Source organism: Phyllostomus discolor, chromosome 3 (assembly GCF_004126475.2).
Source record: "Phyllostomus discolor isolate MPI-MPIP mPhyDis1 chromosome 3, mPhyDis1.pri.v3, whole genome shotgun sequence".
NCBI classification, from domain to species: domain Eukaryota; kingdom Metazoa; phylum Chordata; class Mammalia; order Chiroptera; family Phyllostomidae; genus Phyllostomus; species Phyllostomus discolor.
The window spans coordinates 171,520,715-171,542,125 of record NC_040905.2 but is presented as its reverse complement, the minus strand read 5'-3'; the positions used below and the strand labels follow the sequence as shown (position 1 = coordinate 171,542,125).

At 36.3% G+C, this 21,411-nt stretch overlaps 1 protein-coding gene across 2 annotated transcripts in view; it reads left to right on the top strand.

The window, feature by feature from the left end:
• The window catches only part of CARNMT1 (carnosine N-methyltransferase 1), a 45,459-nt gene extending 24,926 nt beyond the window's left edge, over positions 1-20,533 (top strand). For both annotated transcript variants that reach the window (XM_028522601.2, XM_036021749.1), the window contains exons 4-8: positions 1,118-1,258; positions 2,195-2,373; positions 4,213-4,326; positions 17,053-17,156; positions 17,882-20,533. In XM_028522601.2, coding sequence (XP_028378402.1) covers positions 1,118-1,258; positions 2,195-2,373; positions 4,213-4,326; positions 17,053-17,156; positions 17,882-17,983 — 640 coding nt within the window. In that variant the 3' untranslated portion in view covers positions 17,984-20,533. The remainder of the gene's footprint in view (positions 1-1,117; positions 1,259-2,194; positions 2,374-4,212; positions 4,327-17,052; positions 17,157-17,881) is intronic.
• Positions 20,534-21,411: the final 878 nt, after the last annotated feature.

Here is a 21,411-nt window from a genome sequence, read left to right as displayed (position 1 = left end):
ATACAATACATGTTTCATATGTAGAAATTTAAGACTGAATGACCCTGGGCAAATTTCCATGTAACTGTATTTGTAGACTGAATTTAAAAAAAACCCACAGTTCTCTTTTTTATTTCAAAGCGAGAGATGCAAATGATATCCTATGGGGCTACTAGAAACAGCCTTATTGCTGTTTGGACCACACCAAACTTAAACACTGTAGTTTAAAGATAAAAAGAAATCCTATGTGGGACTAGATTTGGAAATTGGATTTGATTTATGAACTAAATTTGGGGAATACAGACAATAGAGAAATTCCTTTTTAATTGACATGACAGATGATTATACACATTTTTCTTTGGTTTTCTGTAAACATACCATTGAGTTTCCCTAGGTTTAAAGCTATTTGCCAGAAGTCCTGAGAAAGGCCTTTGCCTTGTTAAGGCTAATTTTTAGTGGCTTAGAGTGGAAGGGTGAATTTTATAGCAAAGGAAATTGGTGGTAGAGTGATGCAAGTAAGTGGAGAATAGTTTGGTTGTGTTTTTGTGGTTTGATGTGGTATATTTGCCATTGTATATGCAGATTTACTCAGAGGCTTTTCCTTGTGAGAATATCCCCCCTCCAAAATCTTTTGCCAATTGAAATATAAGATTATAAAGATATACATGACACATTAAAATTTATATGTATTTAATCTGTTTAGTTACATAAACCATTGTATCAGATGTAGAATATAGATATAAAATTGTTTACCGTCTTATATGATAAAGTAATTTTGTTGAGTCTCTCTGTATGTATTGTGATCCCTTTGGGATAATTTGTCTTCCTAAGACAGTTGTTCAGGTGACAGCTGCTAGGAATATGAGTGTCTTCATAAGTCTCCAGATATAAGGTGACTACATTTTCTTTGAAAAGTAATATTTGAGGGATTAAACCCTCATCTGATATTCAAACATATGATAGACAATTCCTTAAGCCTTTATTTTTCATTGGTATTTAGAAGTATTTCTCAATTTTAAGTAGTCAGAGCCCTGAGTGACCTTATTAAATATCAAAGGTTTTAGTTATTAATGTGGATTTTGTCCTTTTTCTTTTTTTTCTTTAAGGGGTTGGACATAATTGCCTTATTTCATTTCAGGGATCCTTCTAAAGTAAATATTCTGGTACCTGGTGCTGGACTAGGAAGACTGGCCTGGGAAATAGCTATGCTAGGTTATGCTTGTCAAGGAAATGAATGGAGTTTTTTTATGCTCTTTTCTTCCAACTTTGTACTCAACAGGTATTTAATTTACTTTTTGCTAGAAATAGTAATTTCTCAGAATCAGATTAACTTACTTATTTTTGAACAATTCTGAATTTGAAGAGCACATAGTATTTAATGATACATACTGTAAATATCTCTTACATTAAATTGCTTGTACAATTACCACTTTAATCAGTTGCCTAGTTAACAGAAATTTGATCAGGATGGGTTAGTGACTTTAGAAAGTGACCTGGTATCGCATGAAATGGAAATGTTTTCTGTGTGAATTTCAGGACGAAGTATGATCCAGGAAATAGCATTTTCTCATTGTTCCTTAAACTACTTCACCCCTTTGTTTCTTTATGGAGTAAGAGTACAGTGTAACAATCACATCTTTTTTCCCTGATCAAATTCTTATTAAATGGCCAAATAAGCTCACATCACTCAGTTGGAAAGATCTCTTAGAACTTCTGTGGCCTCGTTTAGTAAGTAGTGGAGAAGAGTTGTTATTTTTAAAGTCAGAATAGGCGTGTTAGAGAAAGAATGGATAGCTGCCTGTTTAAATAATACATTGTCTTGGTGGCCGTGTGAGTTAGGGGATGATAAGAAGGTAAAAAAGGAGAGAGTTGTACAAAATAACTAAAATAGGTATCGGATAAAACCCATACCATTTTTTGGAAAAATACTTGAACTGGTTTTTACTTAATTTCGAAGTTTGAAAATACTTTTTAATATTTGAACAACACATTTATATATCAGAATTCAATTTTTTCTTTTAGTTCATGATTGGTTACTCATCTGCATACATGTGTACATTTTCAGATAATTAGGTAGGGTGTAGTAGTAACACTTTTTAAGTATTGATTATATATAAGTAAATCTTCGATTGAAAAGAATACATTTTAGTGTTTAAAGTAGATTTTCTTGGTAAAATATTTAGTTAACACTGAATTTTATGCTCATATTTTGCAGATGTTCTGAAATTAATAAATATAAGCTTTATCCCTGGATCCATCAGTTTAGCAATAACCGGAGGTCAGCTGATCAGATTCGACCCATCTTTTTCCCTGATGTTGACCCCCACAGTCTTCCTCCTGGTTCTAATTTTTCTATGACAGCAGGAGATTTTCAGGAGATATACTCAGAATGCAGTAAGTCTAAAGCAAGCATTTTAAACATCTTACTTTTTATCTAAGTTTAATGAGCTAATTTTATACTAAGCCAAAGATTGGTCATTTATTTTGATGGCAGAATATAAGGTATACTTCAGTGACAATTTAGAAGCTTTTGAAGGTTATGTATAAGGCAGTGATGGAAAATATAAAGAAGTATAAGATTCTACAATTAAGAAATGTAGAATCTGTTGGGTCTATTAGTACAAGACAATATGTGAACAAAGTTCAAATGAGTAATGAATGTAATAAAAATGTAAGGTTAGCGGGAGAAGAGAGTTGGCTCTCTGGGGAGTCTGTGACATGAAGAATGAGGAGGAATGGCATTCCAGGTAGGTGGAGGTAGATAGGAATGAATGAAGTAACTGGGCATGATACAACAGCCTGAGTGGAAGGGGGAGGGAGGTGTGTTTGAAAATTTAATGGGAAATATGGCCAGAGAATCAGGTTAGCTCCCCATCATGGAGGACCTTTATATCAGGCTATGAAGTTAGGGTTTCAGTCTGGCAAACTAGTGAAGAAATATGTGCTAGGCATTAAAGAAAGGGATATGGTGAGGGAGGAGGGGTGTCGGCATGAAAGGAAGAATAAAAAGTTGAGGGCTCAGCAAATCATTCATTTAACAAATATTTGTTGAATACTTGCTAAGTGGCAGGTAGGTTCTAGTCACTGGAAAGAAAGCAGTGAGCAAAACAAAGCCCCCCCCCCCCCCCCCCCCCCGGGTCCCACATACACACACAGGAAACTTACATATTCTTGTAGGGGGAGAGAGGCAATGACAAATTAGTATTGTGAGGAAGAAAAGTAAGGCAGGGTAAAAGGGATGATGAGGGACTGGGAGAGGCTGCTGTTTTATACCAGGGGGGACCCAAAGAAAAAAACAAGTTCATTTATAAAAAGTTGTGTATTCTTACAGTCTAAACTTAGTCCCCTCAAAGTACTCTCCATTCAACGCCATACACCCACTGAGGTGTTTTTTTCACTGCTCGAAACAGTTTCGACCTTGTTGATTTTGATGTCTTTTAATTCTGCTTCTGCAGTTTTTTGTTTTACCTCTTCCATGTCTGCAAAACGTTTCCCTTTGAGGACTTATTTCATCCTGGGAAACAAAGAAAAGTTGCTCGGGGTGAGATTGGCGAAGCAGTGCGGCGTGGGCAGGTGCGCTCCTAAATCACCCATCATGAAATTGTCAAACATGTTGCTTCAAAAAAAATTGACTGAAGCTGAATGTAGCCTGTCACAACACCACCAGCTGGTGTGATACAGATTGGTTCCTAGGACACTCACCTAGCAGGGGAATCCTGTTACTATAAGGGTCCTGTCCTCCAGAAGATAATTCTGGTTTTTTGGGGGTCCCCCCTTGTATAGTTCCCAGGGAATGTCTTTCTAAGAATAGAACTCACTAAGAAAGTATAGGCATGCAGTCTTTCTGAAACCTTTTAGATTGGTAGTTAACATTGGTTGAAATCACAGTTTTAAAATTCAGATGACTTATTTCATCTTCACTGATTTTAAATGAAGGCAGTTGAATAAACTATAAACCAGGCAATATCATTTAGTAAAGATAGTATATTGTGATACAAATCATCAAAAATGATTTCCAAATTTGTCAAATTATTAATAAAAACTATGAATTGCCAAGGATCTCATAAAAGATTATTTTGTTACCTTGATTATAGTAGTTGAGTGGAAGGGTTTAGCTTCTATATCCCTGGAGTTAAATATTGATATTCTGTAAAAGGTAGCTGGTGTGTTTATGGAATTAATTAAAAGTCAGGATAACATGACAAATGTAGTAATTTGGTTTTCCTTGAATAGATACCTGGGACTGTATTGCTACCTGTTTCTTCATAGACACAGCTCACAATGTAATTGATTATATTGACACAATATGGAAAATACTCAAGCCAGGTGGAATTTGGATAAATCTAGGTAAGTTCCTCAGAGTTTCTTAAGATTTTACACATTAACTAGTAGTTACAACTATCCTACATTTGGTAACTTCATAGTTACCAAATCTTCACAAGTTATAATTATGTTGTACATGTTTTAAAGCCTCTGCATTTTCCTTTGAACTGCATCCTACTTACTGGTGCAGTTCCTCCAGTTCTGGCTAGTTCCTCCATAAGTAGTGGAAGCCCCCAAGTTGTATATTTACATGAGGTCTGTCTCACAGAATTCATAATTTCAAAAAGTGCTAATTATTAATCTTGATCATAATCAAGATCTCATCTGCCCCACCCCACACTTTATGGAGACAGCAGTCCTGTTAACAAGAGAGTGTTCTGTTCTTCCTTCCATCATGAAACATTTGAGGGAAAGCACTTAACCTCTCGCGTGGAAACCTCCTCCCAGTACAGGTATTGTACATAGAGGGACAAGAGTAGGTATGATAACTTTTGTGACTACCTTTATATAGAAAAATTACTGTGTTCTGCTGCTAACTGCTGGAAATCAAATGATGAGTGTGATGTGGTCCCTCTCATGCAGATTTTAAGAGAAACTGTCAGTTTTATCCTTGTTAAAGAAAATGAAGTAAAGGGAGGCCCTGGCCAGGTGGCTTAGTTGGAGCATCATCCCATGAACCAAAAGATCACAGGTTCGATTCCCTGTCAGGGCACATATCTAGGTTGCAGGTTCAATGTCCGATCAAGGCACGTGTGGGAAGTAACCCATTAATGTTTGTCTTTCACATCGATGTTCTCCTCCCTGTCCCTCCCCCCGCCTCCTCCTTTCTCACTAAAAAAGCAATTTAAAAAATCCTGAGGATGAAAAAAAATCTTTTAAATAAAATAAAGGGAGAAAAATGATATTATCAAAGTGAATATAATTTTTTTTAGTGAGGTAAATAACTCACTTTAAGAGAGACATGAGGACTATTATACTATGTAAAAGTCAGATCACATTGTTTGAGTCTTCGGCCTTCAGGATTGGTTTGGTTTTGTTGGTGACAAATTCTGTCCGCTGCTCTTTTTAAATGATTTGACTTTACCAGAGATTTTGCCAGTAGGACAGCCTACAGGCAGTAGTGGGCCTTTTCCAAACTTCTTTGTAGAAGTCCGTAGGACAGATGAGAGCAGCTAGCTGTACAGTGTAATCGTAACATGAAACGGGTATCTCAAATCTGCGGTCTTCAAAAGCAAAGTATTTCTTTTCACAACAAAGGATTGAAAGAACATTATGTACTGGATATCTGTTCACTGTAGGTTAGGTGTTGTTAGCCACTTGCCTAAACAAGGTATTTACCTTGTTTAATCTCAAAATAATCCTACACTAAAATGGCACTGGTGCTATTTTATAGTTGAAGAAACAGTCTTGGGTTAAGTAGCTAGAAAAAAGTTCCTGGAGAGTCGGGCTTCCAGCCTAGGTCCGACTTCTTGAGTGCCTAACTAGCTGTCTCTGCAGGCTTGTGCTGGGTCAGTTTATATTTAGCATTAATCTATGTATTTGCTTGATTAAAATTTTTGATCCCGGTTACTGAGATATGGTAAGGTTTTGTGTATTTCTAAAGCATTTGACTTAACTTTCATAGAAAAACAGCTTTCTTCTTGAACACTTTTTTTATTGGTTCATTAATATTTTGTTTATAATAACAGTAATTATAACTGCCTGGAACAAGTGCAGTTGGTCCTTAGTAAGCATACTGCTTGATAAGAGTAGGGGCAAGACCTGTGATCTCCTGTGAGCATCAGAGATAATGGGGCATGTTGGGTAACGGGGGATTGATTAGCAGAGCTTCCACTGTTCCTACTAGAGTTTCTAAAACAGTTTTGAGAATTGGAGTAACAGAATAATAGTCCTTAAATACAGTTTTATGGAAGGTTAATACTTTCCAAATAAAATTCTTTCCATGTGTAAGTTAAAGAATTTAAAAGAATAATATTGGAGTAAGTTTTTCCTTAAGTCTCAAGGTGCTCTGTGTTTCTATTCAGTGTTTTTCATTTTTTATGCCACACACTCATACCTTACTTTGTGTTACTCCTGCCTAATCCCATGGCTTCTCTTACTGTTTGAATTCCCAGTCTGAATCTCTGGTCCAAATAGCTCTCTTGTGCTCCAAGCCACCATGTCTGAATTGGATGTACCACAAATACTTACAAATCTGTGTGTGTCAAGAAAATGACGCCCATGCTTTCTTTCTCCATGCTTTTTCTTCCATCATCTCAGATTCCCATAATCAGAAAATGATGGAAGTAAAAGACAGAAAACTGTACTTGAACAATTAAATTTTAAAAAATGTTAAAAAAAAGAAAATGAGAACTCCTTTACCCCTTTTCATACTTATTATCTGTACCCATTTAGTCTACAAGTGGTATCTTGTAGAGCTCCTTTAATAGCTCTTGAATTTGTTCTGCCCCAGATTTCTCATTCGTGGCACTAGTGGCATTTGGGGGTGGATCATTCTTCATTTGGGGGTGGGGAGCATTGTTCTGAACATTGTAGGATGTTTGGCAGCATCTCTGGCTTCTAACTACTAGATTCCGGCAGTACTTTCCCAGATTTGAAATCTGGAGATACCATTTGAGAACCATTGCTCTAACCTCATGCTAGTACCTTACTCCAGGCCCTCATCATTGCTTGCTTGGATTATTGCAGTAGCTTCCTTCAGGGTTTTCCCACCTTCAAGTTATTGCCAACCCTTTACGCCTCTTTCACTTCTCCATATTACCACAGAGTGATCTTTATAACATGGAAATCTGTCCTGTCAGACTTCCTCCAAAAATAGATTGTAATAGATTTTTACAATAGAAAGCCTGGCTTTCTCGGTAACCCAAACTCTTCAGGGTATGGACAGTGCTTTTTGTGATCTTTCTTCTGTCTTGGCTTCGTTTTTTTTTAAATTGAGGTATAATTGGCACACAACATCATATTAGTTTCAGGTATACAATTCAGTGTTGGTGTATATTTTGAAATGACTGCCGCAGTAAATCTAGTTAACATCCATCACCATATATAGGTATAATTTTTTTCTTGTGATGAGGACTTTTAAGATTTATTCTCTTAGCAACTTCAAATATGCATATTAACTATGGTCACCCTGCTGTACATTGTATCCCCGTGGCTTAACTTTGTAACTGGAATTTTTACCTTTTGACTTCCTATATCCATTTTGCTTACCCCACCTCTGCAAACCACCAGTCTATTCTGTATGTGAGCTTGTTTTGTTATTGATGTTGGTTGTTTTTGTTTCTAAGATTCCACAGATAAACAAGATCATATATTTGTCTTTCTGTGATTTACTTGAGTTAGCACAGGGGTGTCAAACTCATTTTCACTGGGGGCCACATCAGCCTTTTGGTTGCCTTCAAAAGACCAAATGTAATTTTAGGATTGTATAAATGTAACTAGTCCTTAACTAGGGGCAAGAAGCTCGACGCTACCACTGAGTAGAAACAAGGTGCCGGGCTGGATAAAACAAGGTGGAGGGCCGTATTCGGCCCACGGGCCTTGGGTTTGCCACCTGTGAACAATATTCACAACATCTATTCATATTGTCACAAGTGGCAAGTTTTCATTCTTTTTTAAGGCTGAATAACATTCTGTTGTGTAGACAGCATATACCATAACTTTTATCCATTCATCGGTCAGTGAGCACTTTGATTGTTTTCATATCTTAGCTATCGTGAATAATGCTGTAATGGATCATGGGGATGTATATATCTTTTTGAGTTAGTATTTTTATTTTTTTTTTAAGATAAATACCCAGAAGTGGAATTGCTGGATCATATGGTAGTTGTATTTTTAATTTTTTGAGGAAATTTCCTACTGTTTTCCATAGCGTCTGCACCAATTTACATTCCCACCAACAGTGCACAAGGGTTTTCTTTTCTCCACATCCTTCGCAACACTTATTTCTTGTCTTTTGGTAACGGACATTCTTAACAGGTGTATCTCATTGTGGTTTCAATTTGTATTTCCCTGGTTAATGATATGCAGCACTTTTTCGTGTATAGGCTTCCTTTTTTTTTCCTTACACCCGTGTCCTGATCTCAAGTGCCACTCCTCTGACCTAGAAAGCCCTCTTTCCCCTTTACTTTCATTTAGTAAATGTGTTCTTTAACTCTTGGCTCAAGTGATCCTTCAAGTTGAGTTAAATATTCTGCATTCCTCTTTTACATTCTCACAGAATCTGGCAGTAGCATTTAACACATTATGGTGGTGTCACCCATGTATTTTGATTCCCCCTACTATTTTCCTAGCTTGGTAAGGGCAGGAATCTAATGCTTCCTCCTCACCTGGTACAGAGCCCAACTAACAGATATTTAGTGACTTAGTGTGTATAAATGAATGTATTGTTTTGAAATTTGAAAGAGGGAACAAAATAATGTTAAGCTGTCACAGAAGACTGGCTTTCAAGAAACATGATAAAGCGGCATTTATATTGGTAAATTCATAAGATACCTATGGTTTTGGCTTCGTCCTGTAGACCTGGAACACTAACTGTATCTGTAGACCCAGAAAGCACCAGTCCCTTGGCGATGATTTCACCCTGGCCAGGCTTGCATGGGGCAGAAAGTCACTGGATTCATTCCTAATGAGAAATGTAACTGCTATTAAGTTATAATGAAAATATTGCTCAAATTGTATGACATTGTAGTTGGGAACATTAACATAAAGTGCTTTGGGGGAAATTTGAGGTACTCTTTAATTCCCTCAGGTTGGAGAAAACCAGTGAGCTTTTTAAGGGGATTGTTATGTATATGTCCTTTGGGAAAGGTTATAATTTGGCAAAATGCAAAAGAATGCCTGTGCATCTTGGTTTACAGTTTTTCATGATGACCAATACCTCTTAAAAGAATTTATATGTAATTTATTTTTAAAAGGGAGATTTGAGGAGGGGAGATTGTGTGTGTGTGTGTGCGTGCGTGCGTGCGCGCGCTGATGTATTTATAGTTGGGCAGTGGAGTGTGGGCAGTAAGAAAAGTGAATCTAACTTCATCTGAAAGAATAAACAGGTTAAAGTACTCAAGGAGGTTTTTGTAAAGTATAAAGAGAAATGGGTTTTATCCGATTTTAAAGAATTATAAAGCTACAGAATTTTTTAAAATGTGAGAAATTTCCTATAAAAGGTAGATCGTTGAAGACATATATTATTTCTTAAGATTTTGTTCCAGTGGTAGTAAAAATATTAAAAAGTATAAAACATGTGGACAAAGAATGGCAGGGATGTCATCAGTTGACAAAAGAATGAGGTAAGAAAATAAGCTTTGCAAAGAAACTGTCATGAGCAGAGCCAATAGACCTGGAATAATCCTGGAAAATTAGGCAGTGTATGGAAAAACATATGTTGAAAATCCCTATGTAGGGAAGAGCTGGCCCCCATGTAACCAAGTAATCAAGACACCTACCTTATGCCCACTGTCAGTCCATGATCAGGCAGAGGACCAGAAGTTTAATTCTCTGGGGAAAAGTTTAATTCACAGGAAAAGAGCAGAATTTATAAAAGTGTGGCCTCATAGAGAGTGAGGGGAAATGCGGGACGGAAAGGGGGATTAATTGAAAGTCTGCTTTGGAAAATGACCAGACAGTGACCACCAGCCCCATCACCTCCCTACCCTGCCTGTAAAACTTTTTGCTGGGTCTTGAGTGCAGCTCTGTTTTGCACAGATCCAAGTCGTGTTTGTTTAAGTGGACATGTCAGTGCAGCTACATGAGTTTTCTTCTAGTTAATTGTATGATTTACTTTTTCTCTCTGTTACATCCTTATTGCATCTGTGTGTTATAGGTGTGTCTCCTATATATAGCATATGGTTAATATGTACTTTATGACTATTATCCAGTCTAACAATCTCTTTCTTAACTGGAACTTTTAGAACTTTAAGTCCACTTGTCCTATATTTGGTAGAAGGGACCCCCTTTGCTCTGGCCCCCGTGTCCTTTTTACTTATCCCTGTGTGAGCACCTCCGTCTGGACAACCACCTGTTCCAAACTCATTTTGTCCTTTCTCTGCCTAGCCCTGAGATCAACCTTCTTTCCCAACGATTCTCATTCCTTTTTGTGGAGAATGGTATATGGAAAAGAAAATCTAGATTCTACCACTGTGATAGTATTGCTTCTAGGCCTTTTCAGCATATAGGGGTTGGAAATATATGTATAAGTTCATGTATGTCTATAAAGATCATGAGTTCATACTGATTTAGTTCCAAAGCAACACCAGGTGTACAGTACAAGATTGACAGGTAGCTTCAACACATGAAAGCGATCATGTGTCTTTTAGCTTGTTTTGCTGTTGAGAATTCAGCTATCTTAACTGTAGCTTCTTTAAAGGTAAGCCTTTTTTAAAAAACTTTTTCTTATAACCAGAGTTTTTTATTTTGATAGAAATATCTTATTTCTATTCGTGCGAGTTTTTTTAAAAGATTTTATTTATCAGTGTCGCAGGTTCGATTCCCAGTCAGGGTACATGCCTGGGTTGCAGGCCATGATCTCCAGCAACTGCACATTGATGTTTCTCTCTCTCTGTCTCCCTCTCTTCCTCTCTAAAAATGAATAAATAAAATCTTTTTAAAAAGTAAAAAAAAAAAAAAAAGATTTTATTTATCTATTTCTAGAGAGAGGAAGGGAGGGAGAGAAACATCATTGTATGGTTGCCTCTCACACTCCCCCTACTGGGGACGTGGCCCACAATTCAGGCCCACATGTGCCCAGGCTGGGAATCAAACTAGTGACCCTTTGGTTTGCAGGCTGACATTCAACCCACTGAGCCACACCAGCCAAGAGCTACTTGTGTTGGGTTTTTTTTTTTTAATCAGCTATGTCGTTTAAAACATTTCTGTTTAATGTTTGAATTTTTAAAATAAGCTTTTATTTATTTGAAAATGCTGAATATATTGTTTCTGATAATTCTGATATCTCAGGTCTCTGTAGGTCAGTTTCTGCTTTCTCCTTTTTTTGTTTCCCTGGGCTATTGACCTTAACTGTTTGTTACTCATTGTATTGCCCTTGAGAAATCACTTTTGAGGATTTCCTGAGGCTTAGGTTGAAGATGTTTTTCTCCAGGGGAATTGCATTCGCTTCTGCTAGAAGATTGTCAGAACAAAGGGATATTAAATTCTAAATTACATTTAAATTAAATATTAAATTAAAATCAGGACTTGAGGCTTTTTTGCCTACCCATGTTATGTCACGTTAGGCTGTAAAATTTACCCTAGGGTTAAAGCATGATTTACAGCCTTTCTGAAATGGTTCTCTTTATTTTTTTTCTCCTTATTAAATAAGCACTAGGTCAGGTTTTCCTGCAGTCCCCTTGGGTTAGAAGTAAATATACCTATTTTTTATTCTGATCTTAAAGATAGCCCTTAAAATTCCATCCATTATGTTGGGAGGTCTGTTAGACTCCCTGCCCTGGGCAGGCTCAGGGCTGTGTCTTTTGTCCCCTTCATCCAGAGAATTTGTCAGATTCCAGATCAGTCTCATCTGGATAGTCAAATACCATCAGGGTAAAAATGGCATCTAGCTTTACCCCTAGTTAATTCTCTGGGTTCCTGGTAATTTCTAACTTTTCAGGTATTCTGTATTTCTAAGATTTTAAAATAAATTTCATACACCAATTTTAGTTGTTTTCAATAGGAGCATAGGTGTCAGTCAGTAAAACCTAACCTACTTTAGAGGAAGCAAAAGTTCCTTTATATGTTTTTTATTTTTATTTTTTTACAGTGAGCTCTGTTTTTTTTATTTTTTTAAATATTGGAAAGGGGCCCTGGCTGATGTGGCTCAGTTGGTTGGAGCATTGTCCGGTGGGCCTAAAGGTCGCAGGTTCTATTCTGTTCAGCACACATGCCCAGGTTGCGGGTTTGATCCCCTGTTGGGGCATGTACATGAAGACAACCAGTCGATGTTTCTCTCTCACATCAATGTCTGTCTCTCTGCCTGCCTGCCTTCCTGTCTGTCTGTCTCTCTCTGTGTCTCTAAAAAGCAACGAAAAATGGCCTGGGTGAGGATTAAAAAAGAAATTAGGGAAGAAAAGCGAAATCTTTAAGAGAACACTACTCTGAGGTGGCTCAGGTGGTTGGAGCATTGCCCTACAACCAGAAGGTTGCAGGTTTGATTCCATGTTAGGGCAGGTGCCTAGGTTGCAGGTTGGATCCCCGATCTGATGAATACAAGTCCCGGTCCAGCGCATCCCGGTCCAGCGTGTACAGGAGACAACCAGTTGATGCTTCTCTCTCGTGTTGATGTTTCTCTCTCTCCTGCTCTTCCTTCCTCTTTCTACTAAAAGCAATTTAAAAATGTCCTTGGGTGAGGATGAAATTTTTTTAAAATATAAATGAGATGTCATTTTTCACCTATTGGGTAGGTTTTTAAATATTTTACTTAAAGTTTAGATAAGGTACAGTGAGATGGTAAATATACAGTGAATATGTACATTGCTGGTAGGAATATAGTAATAAAGCTTTCTTCAGGAAAAACAATTTGATAATACATGGGAAAATCTTAACAATCCATACATACATTTGGACAGGGTTAGGATTTGGCAAACTAGAGTCCACAGGCCAAATCTGGCCTTCGGCTTTTTTTGGGTATGGCCCAGCAACTAAGACTATTTTTCACATTTTAAAAGGTTGGGAATGTATAAGATAAAAATAAGAATATGTAGTTGAGACTGTATGTAGTCCACAAACCTAAAATATTTGCCATCCAGCCTAGTACATAATTGCATTCATTACTACAAAACTTTGTTAGGTTAATTATACTTGTAGAAGTCTGTTAGAGAAAATTAAGATATGGGCAAAGACTAAAAACTGATGAGTGGACAAACGTACTTGGCAAAAACTTAGACTGAGCCTACATTTCTAGCAGTAATGGATGGATAAATAGTCATAGGGTAGCCATATAGTAAAATCGTTCTCCAAAAATGATTATGAAATAGGGACATGTTCCTAATGAAGTGTAAGATGAAAAACAAAATATATTAATATCTCATATTAATGTATCAAGGAAAGACTACAGGGATATACAGCAAGTTTTCAAGTGGTTGTCAGTGTTAGGATTAGAGATGGGGTTTTTATGCTTTTTTCATGTTAGTTTTTTATTATGAGCTTGCTTTATACTTATGGTCAAGGAAAAAACTGTCTTTCCTCTGTTAGGAAAGTCCACTAGAAGAATGTGAAGAAACACGGCAGTTGAGAAAATTTTTTAAAACTCCTTAGGGGTATGTCCATAATTTATTCATCTTTATATAGCTACTGCCAGGCATTTGCTAGGTGCTTGGTAAACACTCATTTAAAGAATGAGTGAGTAGCCGTGACCACTGCGGCTCAGTTGGTGGGGCGTTGTTCTGTGAAGTGGAGGTTGCCAGTTGATTCCTGGTCAGGGCACATGCCTGGGTTGTGGTTTCAGTTATCTGTTGGGGCACACTAAAGAGAGGCAACCATCAATGTTTTTCACCCTCTCTTTCGTTCTCCCTTCCACTTTCTCTAAAAACAAATAAATAAAATATTTTTTAAAAAAGAAGAAAAAAGAATGAGTGACTCGCCCTGGCTGGGTGCTTAGTTATTTGAAGCATCATCCTGTACACCAAAGGTGGTGGGTTAGATCCTGTAGGGTACATATATGTAGGTTGTGGGTTCACCCAGTCTGGGTGTGTCCGGGAGGCAGGCAATCAGTGTCTCTCTCCCTCTCCCCCCGCCCTTCCACCCCTTCCCTTCCTCTCCCTCTAGAATCAATGGAAATATTCATCGACAAGTATTAAATAAATAAGTAAGTAGAAATAAGGAATGAGTGACTAGGTAGTAAATATGAAAAACTGCTCAGTCTTGAGGAAACACAGATAAAACTATGTATGGCCGATATTTTCCCCTCGCCAAATTAGCAAATACCGTGTTTAATAAAAATGCTTATTGTCTTTTTTAAAGTCAGATATTTTGGAAGGAATAATGGACATAAAATTCACCCCCTTTTTAAGTGTCCAGTTTGCTGTAATTTAAAAGCTGGATTATGTGACCATTATTACCTCTATCAAGACAGTGAACATTTCAACTAACTCCAAAAAGTCCCCCTGTGCCCCTTTGTAATCAGTTCTCTCTCCTCACCCCAATACATGGCAGTCACTAGTCAGTTTTTTGTTAGTGTAGTTTTTCCTTCTCTAGAATATCTTGTAAGTCTGACTTCCTTCAGTTGGCGTAATTTTTGAAGTTCATCCATTTTTGTTGCATGTAACAGCATTTTGTTTCTATTGCTGGGAAATATTCCACTATGTACTTCATTCTGTTTATTCATTCACTGGTTTATGAACATTTGGGTTGTTCCCAAATTACTATAATTAAGTACCTAGTGGTGGAATTGCTGGGTCACATGTGATGCGTGTATGTAAAGTTCTGCAGCTGCCAGCCTGTTATCCAGAGTGACTGTACCGTTCCTTCCCAGCACTTGCTAAGTGTTGAAACAAGTAGTGCACATTGCAGTCGTGAGTGAAAACTCCTACATCTCTTTTGGAAAGCATAGTGGCAGTTTGAATCAAGTTAGTAAAAATGTTTATTCTCTTTGACTTGGACATTCCACTTCAAGGAATGTCTTTGTAAAGAAACCCTGAAGTATGCACAGAGATATTAAAGGACCATTTGTAGTAGAAGAGTGTATGCCTAACTGTACATTCAGTGTTATGCCAGGCATTATCATGGACTCAGAAGAAGCTTGACATGATCTTTTCACTCACATAGCTTGTAATTTTAAAAAGTGCCTCATATGTGAAAAGTAATCAGTGAGCAGTGTAACATTGCATTGAATAAGTTTTAAAGCACCTTATATTAAGGGCATAAGCAGTAGGGCTGGAAACTGGGATGGATTATATTAAAACTTGATTTCAGCAAAGTTTTGGATCATGGCTAAAGATTGAGTTGGAGAGTTGAAGCTTTCTAGGTGGACCACAACATGAATAGAGAAGTTAAATGTGGTCTGAGTTGGTAAGAACTATTGGAATGTTTTCATGTTGATATTATAAAACAGTATTGTTGGAGGCTTTTAAAATAGAGCAGGAACAGCATGTGCTTGAGAGCTGGAAAGACTGCCATGAGGGTCTGCATCCTTATAAAAAGGCTTCAAAGCCTTCCTCATGGCCTAGGGTTCAGCAGGTGCTCAATGGCCACTGCCGTTATTTTGACTAGTACTAATGAAACTAACAGGAATTTAAGCTTGATGGAAGTAGTTTGATAGGGAACACTGTTATATTTTGAAAAGAGCACTAATATAGTAATTATATTTAGTTGTAATTGTCAAGTGGCTTATTTAGGATAAAAAATGAGAAGAATAAAAACTTTTAAACCCTAAGTATGTTCCACAGAGCCATAAGCCATTGGAGAGCAGAAACTTGGTCCTGTTTGTTATTTATCTTCTGTGATTAGTACACTGTATGAGGACTGAGAATGGGGTGGGGCTTTTGAGTTGGTCACGGATTTATAATCACCCCTATTTTGCCACATACAATGTGCTTCTGTGTATGGTGCGCACCCTAGTTTTTGGCTTAAACTTTCAGGGAAAAAACCTTTCATTTTAATTTTTAATTCAATTATATATTTATTTATATTTAGAAACAAACCCGATTACCATATGCTAGGGTATTAAATTGCATATAGATATCATTATCGCTTTCTAAAGTTACATTTTTACTGTATAAGCATAAATAAAAGAATTAAAAACATTTATATAGATATAGAATTAGTACTACCCATGTATAATGTGCATCTTTATTTTTCCCCAAAAAATTTGGGCAAAAAAATATGCATTATACATGGCAAAATTTAGTGACTCATTGAAAGGTAAGGAGAAGAGTGTCTCCATTAGTGCTGAAGTGTAACTGTGGGATGATAATGTTTCCTGGATAAGTCAGATGGATTGGGGGAAGTGTGACAGATTAAAAGATTGGAAAGTCTCTTTTCAGTCAAATGATAGTTTGTTTTTTCATTTATAGTTTCTTTTATAGAAACTATATAGTTTCATTTATAGTTTCTATACAATGAGAGAATAGAAAAGGGGGCTGTCATTTTTAAAAAATCGTAAAAGCTATCATTTACTTAGTGCCTTCTGTATCTTGATGCATTACAACTATCTCACATTATATGTCTCACATTAATGTCATGTTACAGATGGAGCGGAGTTGGTGACTTGCCAATGGGAACATAATTAGTAGGTGATAGAGCTAGGATATGAGCTGTGCATTTGAGAAACCAGCCTAGTGTCATCTCTTCATTCCAGGCAGCCTTGTCTCTAACTCTCCTTACTACCTCTCACTTCCAATCACCTGCTAGCTTGAGGACTCCTCTGTTTTCATGTGATAACCAGTTTGCAGCTACAGTTTTGCATTTACTTATGGAACTATAATTATGGTATACCTTTGGGGTTTGGGAACTTAGCATTCTCTGATTCAGCTAATCTTTCAGTATCTTAAGAATTACATGTATAAGTTCCATGATATGGAGAATGACAATACAAGTTGATATACTAGAGGTGTTCTCTCCTGTGACTGTAGGTCCAGCGCTCGAATGTCAGTTACTGGGCCAAAATTTCAGAGATCTGGGTAAATGTCTTTGGCAAATGTAAATGTTCTTTACTTCTCCTTTTTTAACTACTACCCAACTTATTCACCTTGGAGTTCTGCTTAACACAGCTATTAATGCGTGCTTATATTCAGGCAATTCATTCATAGTATTTTTAAACCATAGGTCCTCTGCTGTACCACTTTGAAAATTTGGCCAATGAACTTTCCATAGAATTGAGCTATGAGGATCTAAAAAACGTTGTTCTGCAGTATGGATTCCAGCTAGAGGTAAGGAGAGAATGAAGTGTTGCCAAAATTTAACTTCCAAAACACTTAACTAGGAATGGTGATATGGCATTTACTGGCTTTACCTCTTGACCTTTCTGTTTTCTCATCCATAAATGGTTTTTAGAATTATAAGGATTTGGGATAATGTGTATGCAAATGGAAAACTATATCCTTGGTATAATCACCTTTCAATAAATAGTAGCTTACCATTATCATAATGTTAGCCTTTGTAGACTGATAGTTACCAACCACATAGACTGAGCTCTAGGTAAGCAGGTTTGGGTGGGATGGCAGGTGTAAGAGGGATATTGTTTACTGTATGCCCTTCTGTACTGTTCAGCCTTTTTTATTGTGTATGTTATTATAAGGTTGTATGATACTTTGACTTGTATTTTAGCTGTATGTTAATTAGAAGCATTCTATTCATTTTAAAATTAAACAACAAATTAGTTCTTAAAGATAAAGAGAAGCAATATATTAAAGTTCAAGCTCTGGAGTTAGACTGCCTGAGTATGCATCCCAGATCTACCACTTATGAGCAGTGTGACCTCAAATAACCTGTTCTTTGTAAAGTAGTACCAATCTGATGGTAGTACTTGTATGTAAGAAATGAATTAGTATCTAGAATATGTGTAAAATAGTATCTGCCACTCAGAAGTGCTCAGTATTTGTTAACATTGTCATCATGTTGGTCATCATCATCGTTATGATTGTTTGCATTACAGGTGGAAAAAGAATCTGTCTTGTCAACGTATACTGTGAACGATCTCTCCATGATGAAATACTACTATGAATGTGTATTGTTTGTGGTTCGTAAGCCACAATAATAGTCTCAAATGATACCACCAGGGAAAAAAGTTTAATAAGAGCAAATCCTGAAATAAACAACTCAGAAACAACTATCAAATGACAGGATGCAACCTCAAATCAGTGGTGCCTTCTTATTCCTAACAAAGTTTAGAAATAGTGTCTATTTTCTTATGTCTATCGCTTTTTCAGAAATATACTATGCCATGCATATTTGTATTACACAAGTAAAAACTGAGGAAATACTTTCAAGTTTACCTTTTGCTTGAAACCCAGAATTGTCTTTCAGTAGAAAAAACTTTAGTGTCTTCATGAAGCTGTCCGTTCCAAGTCTGCCATACTAACAAGTAATAGTATTGAAGTCCATAGTAATCTCCTTCTTTTTTTGTTTTGTGTGCATTGCACATGTTATTTTTAGAAGAGTCTAAGGATCCTCTCATTCAACATCTGGAATTGAGACTTTTATTCACTTAGACCTAAGCATACATTAGACCTACATAAAATGTGTCTATTCTTTTATTATTCAAATCATTGTTTTTTTCTAGCTCAGCTGAACTTACAGAAGTATCAAACCTTTCATTTTTATGAAATATTAAGTTTAATAGTATCACAGGCCAGTAAAAATTCATTCAAGTAACCAAGAAATTAGTAAGTCTTTTGGTCACTAAACTGAACACTTTTTAAAAGTATACTCATCATGGATCACTCTGAAATGTATGAAAATTTCAACAATCTTAAGTGAGGCTCAAAAGCCTTTATTAAAGGTACTGTTAGGAAACTGGGGAAATAAGACTAAAATCTGCCCATTTGAAAAGTATGATTTCATACTAAAAATGAATACAGTTGGTCAGTGAGATGTTTACAGTAATTTTTTTTTTTTTTTTTAGATTACCTGGATGCAAAGGCAAGCACTTTTTTTCATTAAAACAACTATATACTAGTAAAAACTGTCATGAAAGTATTAATGTGGGGAAATTTTGAGTATGAAATTCAGGGATAAATTACTGCCTGTGGCCTGTGTCTTCTATATTGTAAGCAGCAGCCATTAATATAATTTAGGTTAACACCAGTTTTGTTCCCTGATAGCTGGGGCTAAAACAGTATGTGCTGTTTTAAATTTCTACCTCTAGCAGGTCTTTATTGGAGGGAGTTTATCTTTGTGTTTTTATGTTAATTATTCTATTTCCTGTAGCTTGGAAAGTAGGGATGACAAATATAATGTTTTAACCTTTTCTTGGAGAAAAGGAAATACTCTTGAATATTTTCACACGGTATTGTGATGGGATTAAGTGACCTCTCTATGGCCATTTGGATTAGATAAACTTAATCTCAATAATGTGCTGGTAGCATAAATGTCATGTTTCAACAGGAAATTCTACTTGTAAGTCTTTAAACTTTTATGGCCAGTTGGGTTGTGGGAGTCACGACACAATTTGGCATCTCACTAATAATAGGGGCCTTTCTGCCTGTAGTAAGGGAGCTCTTTGCCCTTTGTGCCCATTATGCAGCAAAGGAGTCTATGAAGCTGATTCTACTTGTCAGTTTGTGCAGGCCTATAACCTGCTGAGGGTTGGTTTTTTTTTTTTAATAATTTCTTTTTTTCTGTGTGTACCTTAGTACTTGGCAGATGTTCTTTTAGTAGAAATTCTCATTTTTACCATATAAATAAACTTCAAAAAATTGCTCCCCAAAATTATGTATTATTATTTTTAAGGAAGAGACTTAAAAAGGAACCTAGGTATTTTTTAAAAATCTACTGAAAGAATGCATACTGTTTTGAGTAATTTAGAAGAGGTTTTTTTTTTTATTCACTGACTAGTATTCACTTTTTTAGTCAAAACAGATAATCTTGTTCTTCTTAGGCAAAAACTGGTTGAAACTGGTGGGTTGGCTTTATTATTACATAAAGTTTCTGCTATCAGGTTTTATTCTTTAATAATGTTACTTACATTTATAAATTGTAGCTTTTATTTTAGTTAATTCTGAAATCAGTTATTTTGTTTTTAATTTCTCCCTTATATAATGAACACTTAAATGTTTTACACAAATTTGCATTGCTTTTTTTGCTCTTAAATCTTTCACAGTTAATATATTCTAAACTTGAAAACAGTGGTATTAATCAACAGAAGTGTCATTGGAAGACTTAATTTTCTATTTCTTATATGTAATACTGCTAAAATGTGTAAGCCTTAACAGTTTTTTACTTTTTTCTTAAGTTAGCTTTATACACAAATGTTTTCATTCATTCTCATAAACAGGAGGAGATAGGTCATTGTGCTTGTTGTTTATTCCCCTTCCCCCAATGAAGTGGTGCAGGTTAGGGTATGGTAATCAAGTGAGCAAGGTGGGATATGTAAAATGTAAAGAGAAGCTGTATAAATCACAGTATAAAATTATGAAGTTTTGGAATTGTAAAATGTACTGTATTTATATGTAATTCTCATTCTAAAAGTTGCCACAAAGGCTGAATTGGAAGCTTCATGTCTGCATGAAATTTCCTGTATTTTTAATGTGTATGATGGGCTTGATTCTTCTTGAATATTAAAGTCTGCCAATTGCTATGAACAATATTTGCTTGGTTGTTTCCATCTAATTCTGTGATAACCATATGGAAATTTAAATTAATTGAGTGCATATAGTTTTGAACCCTTGGATTAGCTTCTATATGATTCTAGAAAGTCAGTAATATGAGTACTTGGTCTTTGTGTATGCTAGGCCTTATCCTAATTATCCTGACCTTTCCTTTTGTTAAATAATAGAAAAAGAACTGTAAAGGAAGCCAGTAGAGGGTTCCAGGACTGGCTGTTACTAGGAGGAGCACTGGACTTGACCCTTAGATATTCTGGGCTGGTCTTCCTAAACGACAGTTTGTGATCTCGGGCAAGGTGCTCTGAGTTTGTTTCCTTATCTGTAAGGAGGATTGATACCATCTATTTCATAGGGGTTTTAATGAGGTCATATGAATTATATGTAAAACATTATATGTGAATATGTGAAAGCACAAGGTAGAAATTAAATTCAGTCCGTGTTGACTGCTCTATACAAAAAGATGATTGGTAACAGGACATTAGTTTTAATAATGTTATTGTGACCCTTTGAAAAAAGTTGCAGTAGGATCCTGGGCAGGTGGGGGGCATCGAGGTTGACATGTACAGTTTGTAGATTCTAAAAGTTTGGTGGCAATTATAAAAATATAATAGTAGGTAATGGGAGAGTAAAATTTAATAGAGGGTTACTCTCACTTTATAAACATGTGAGTACATGCCTCTTAGATGTTTCTCTTCAGCAGTTATTTAGAAGTAGTATCATTCAGTCAATGTGTATATGCATTTTCAGTCAAGTTGTCTTTCAAAAAGAGTACCAATTTGCAGGCCATCAGCAGTGCTTGAGAATAATTTTGCATCCATTCCCTGGCTAATACTGGACATTGCTAATCTTTTCGATTTTT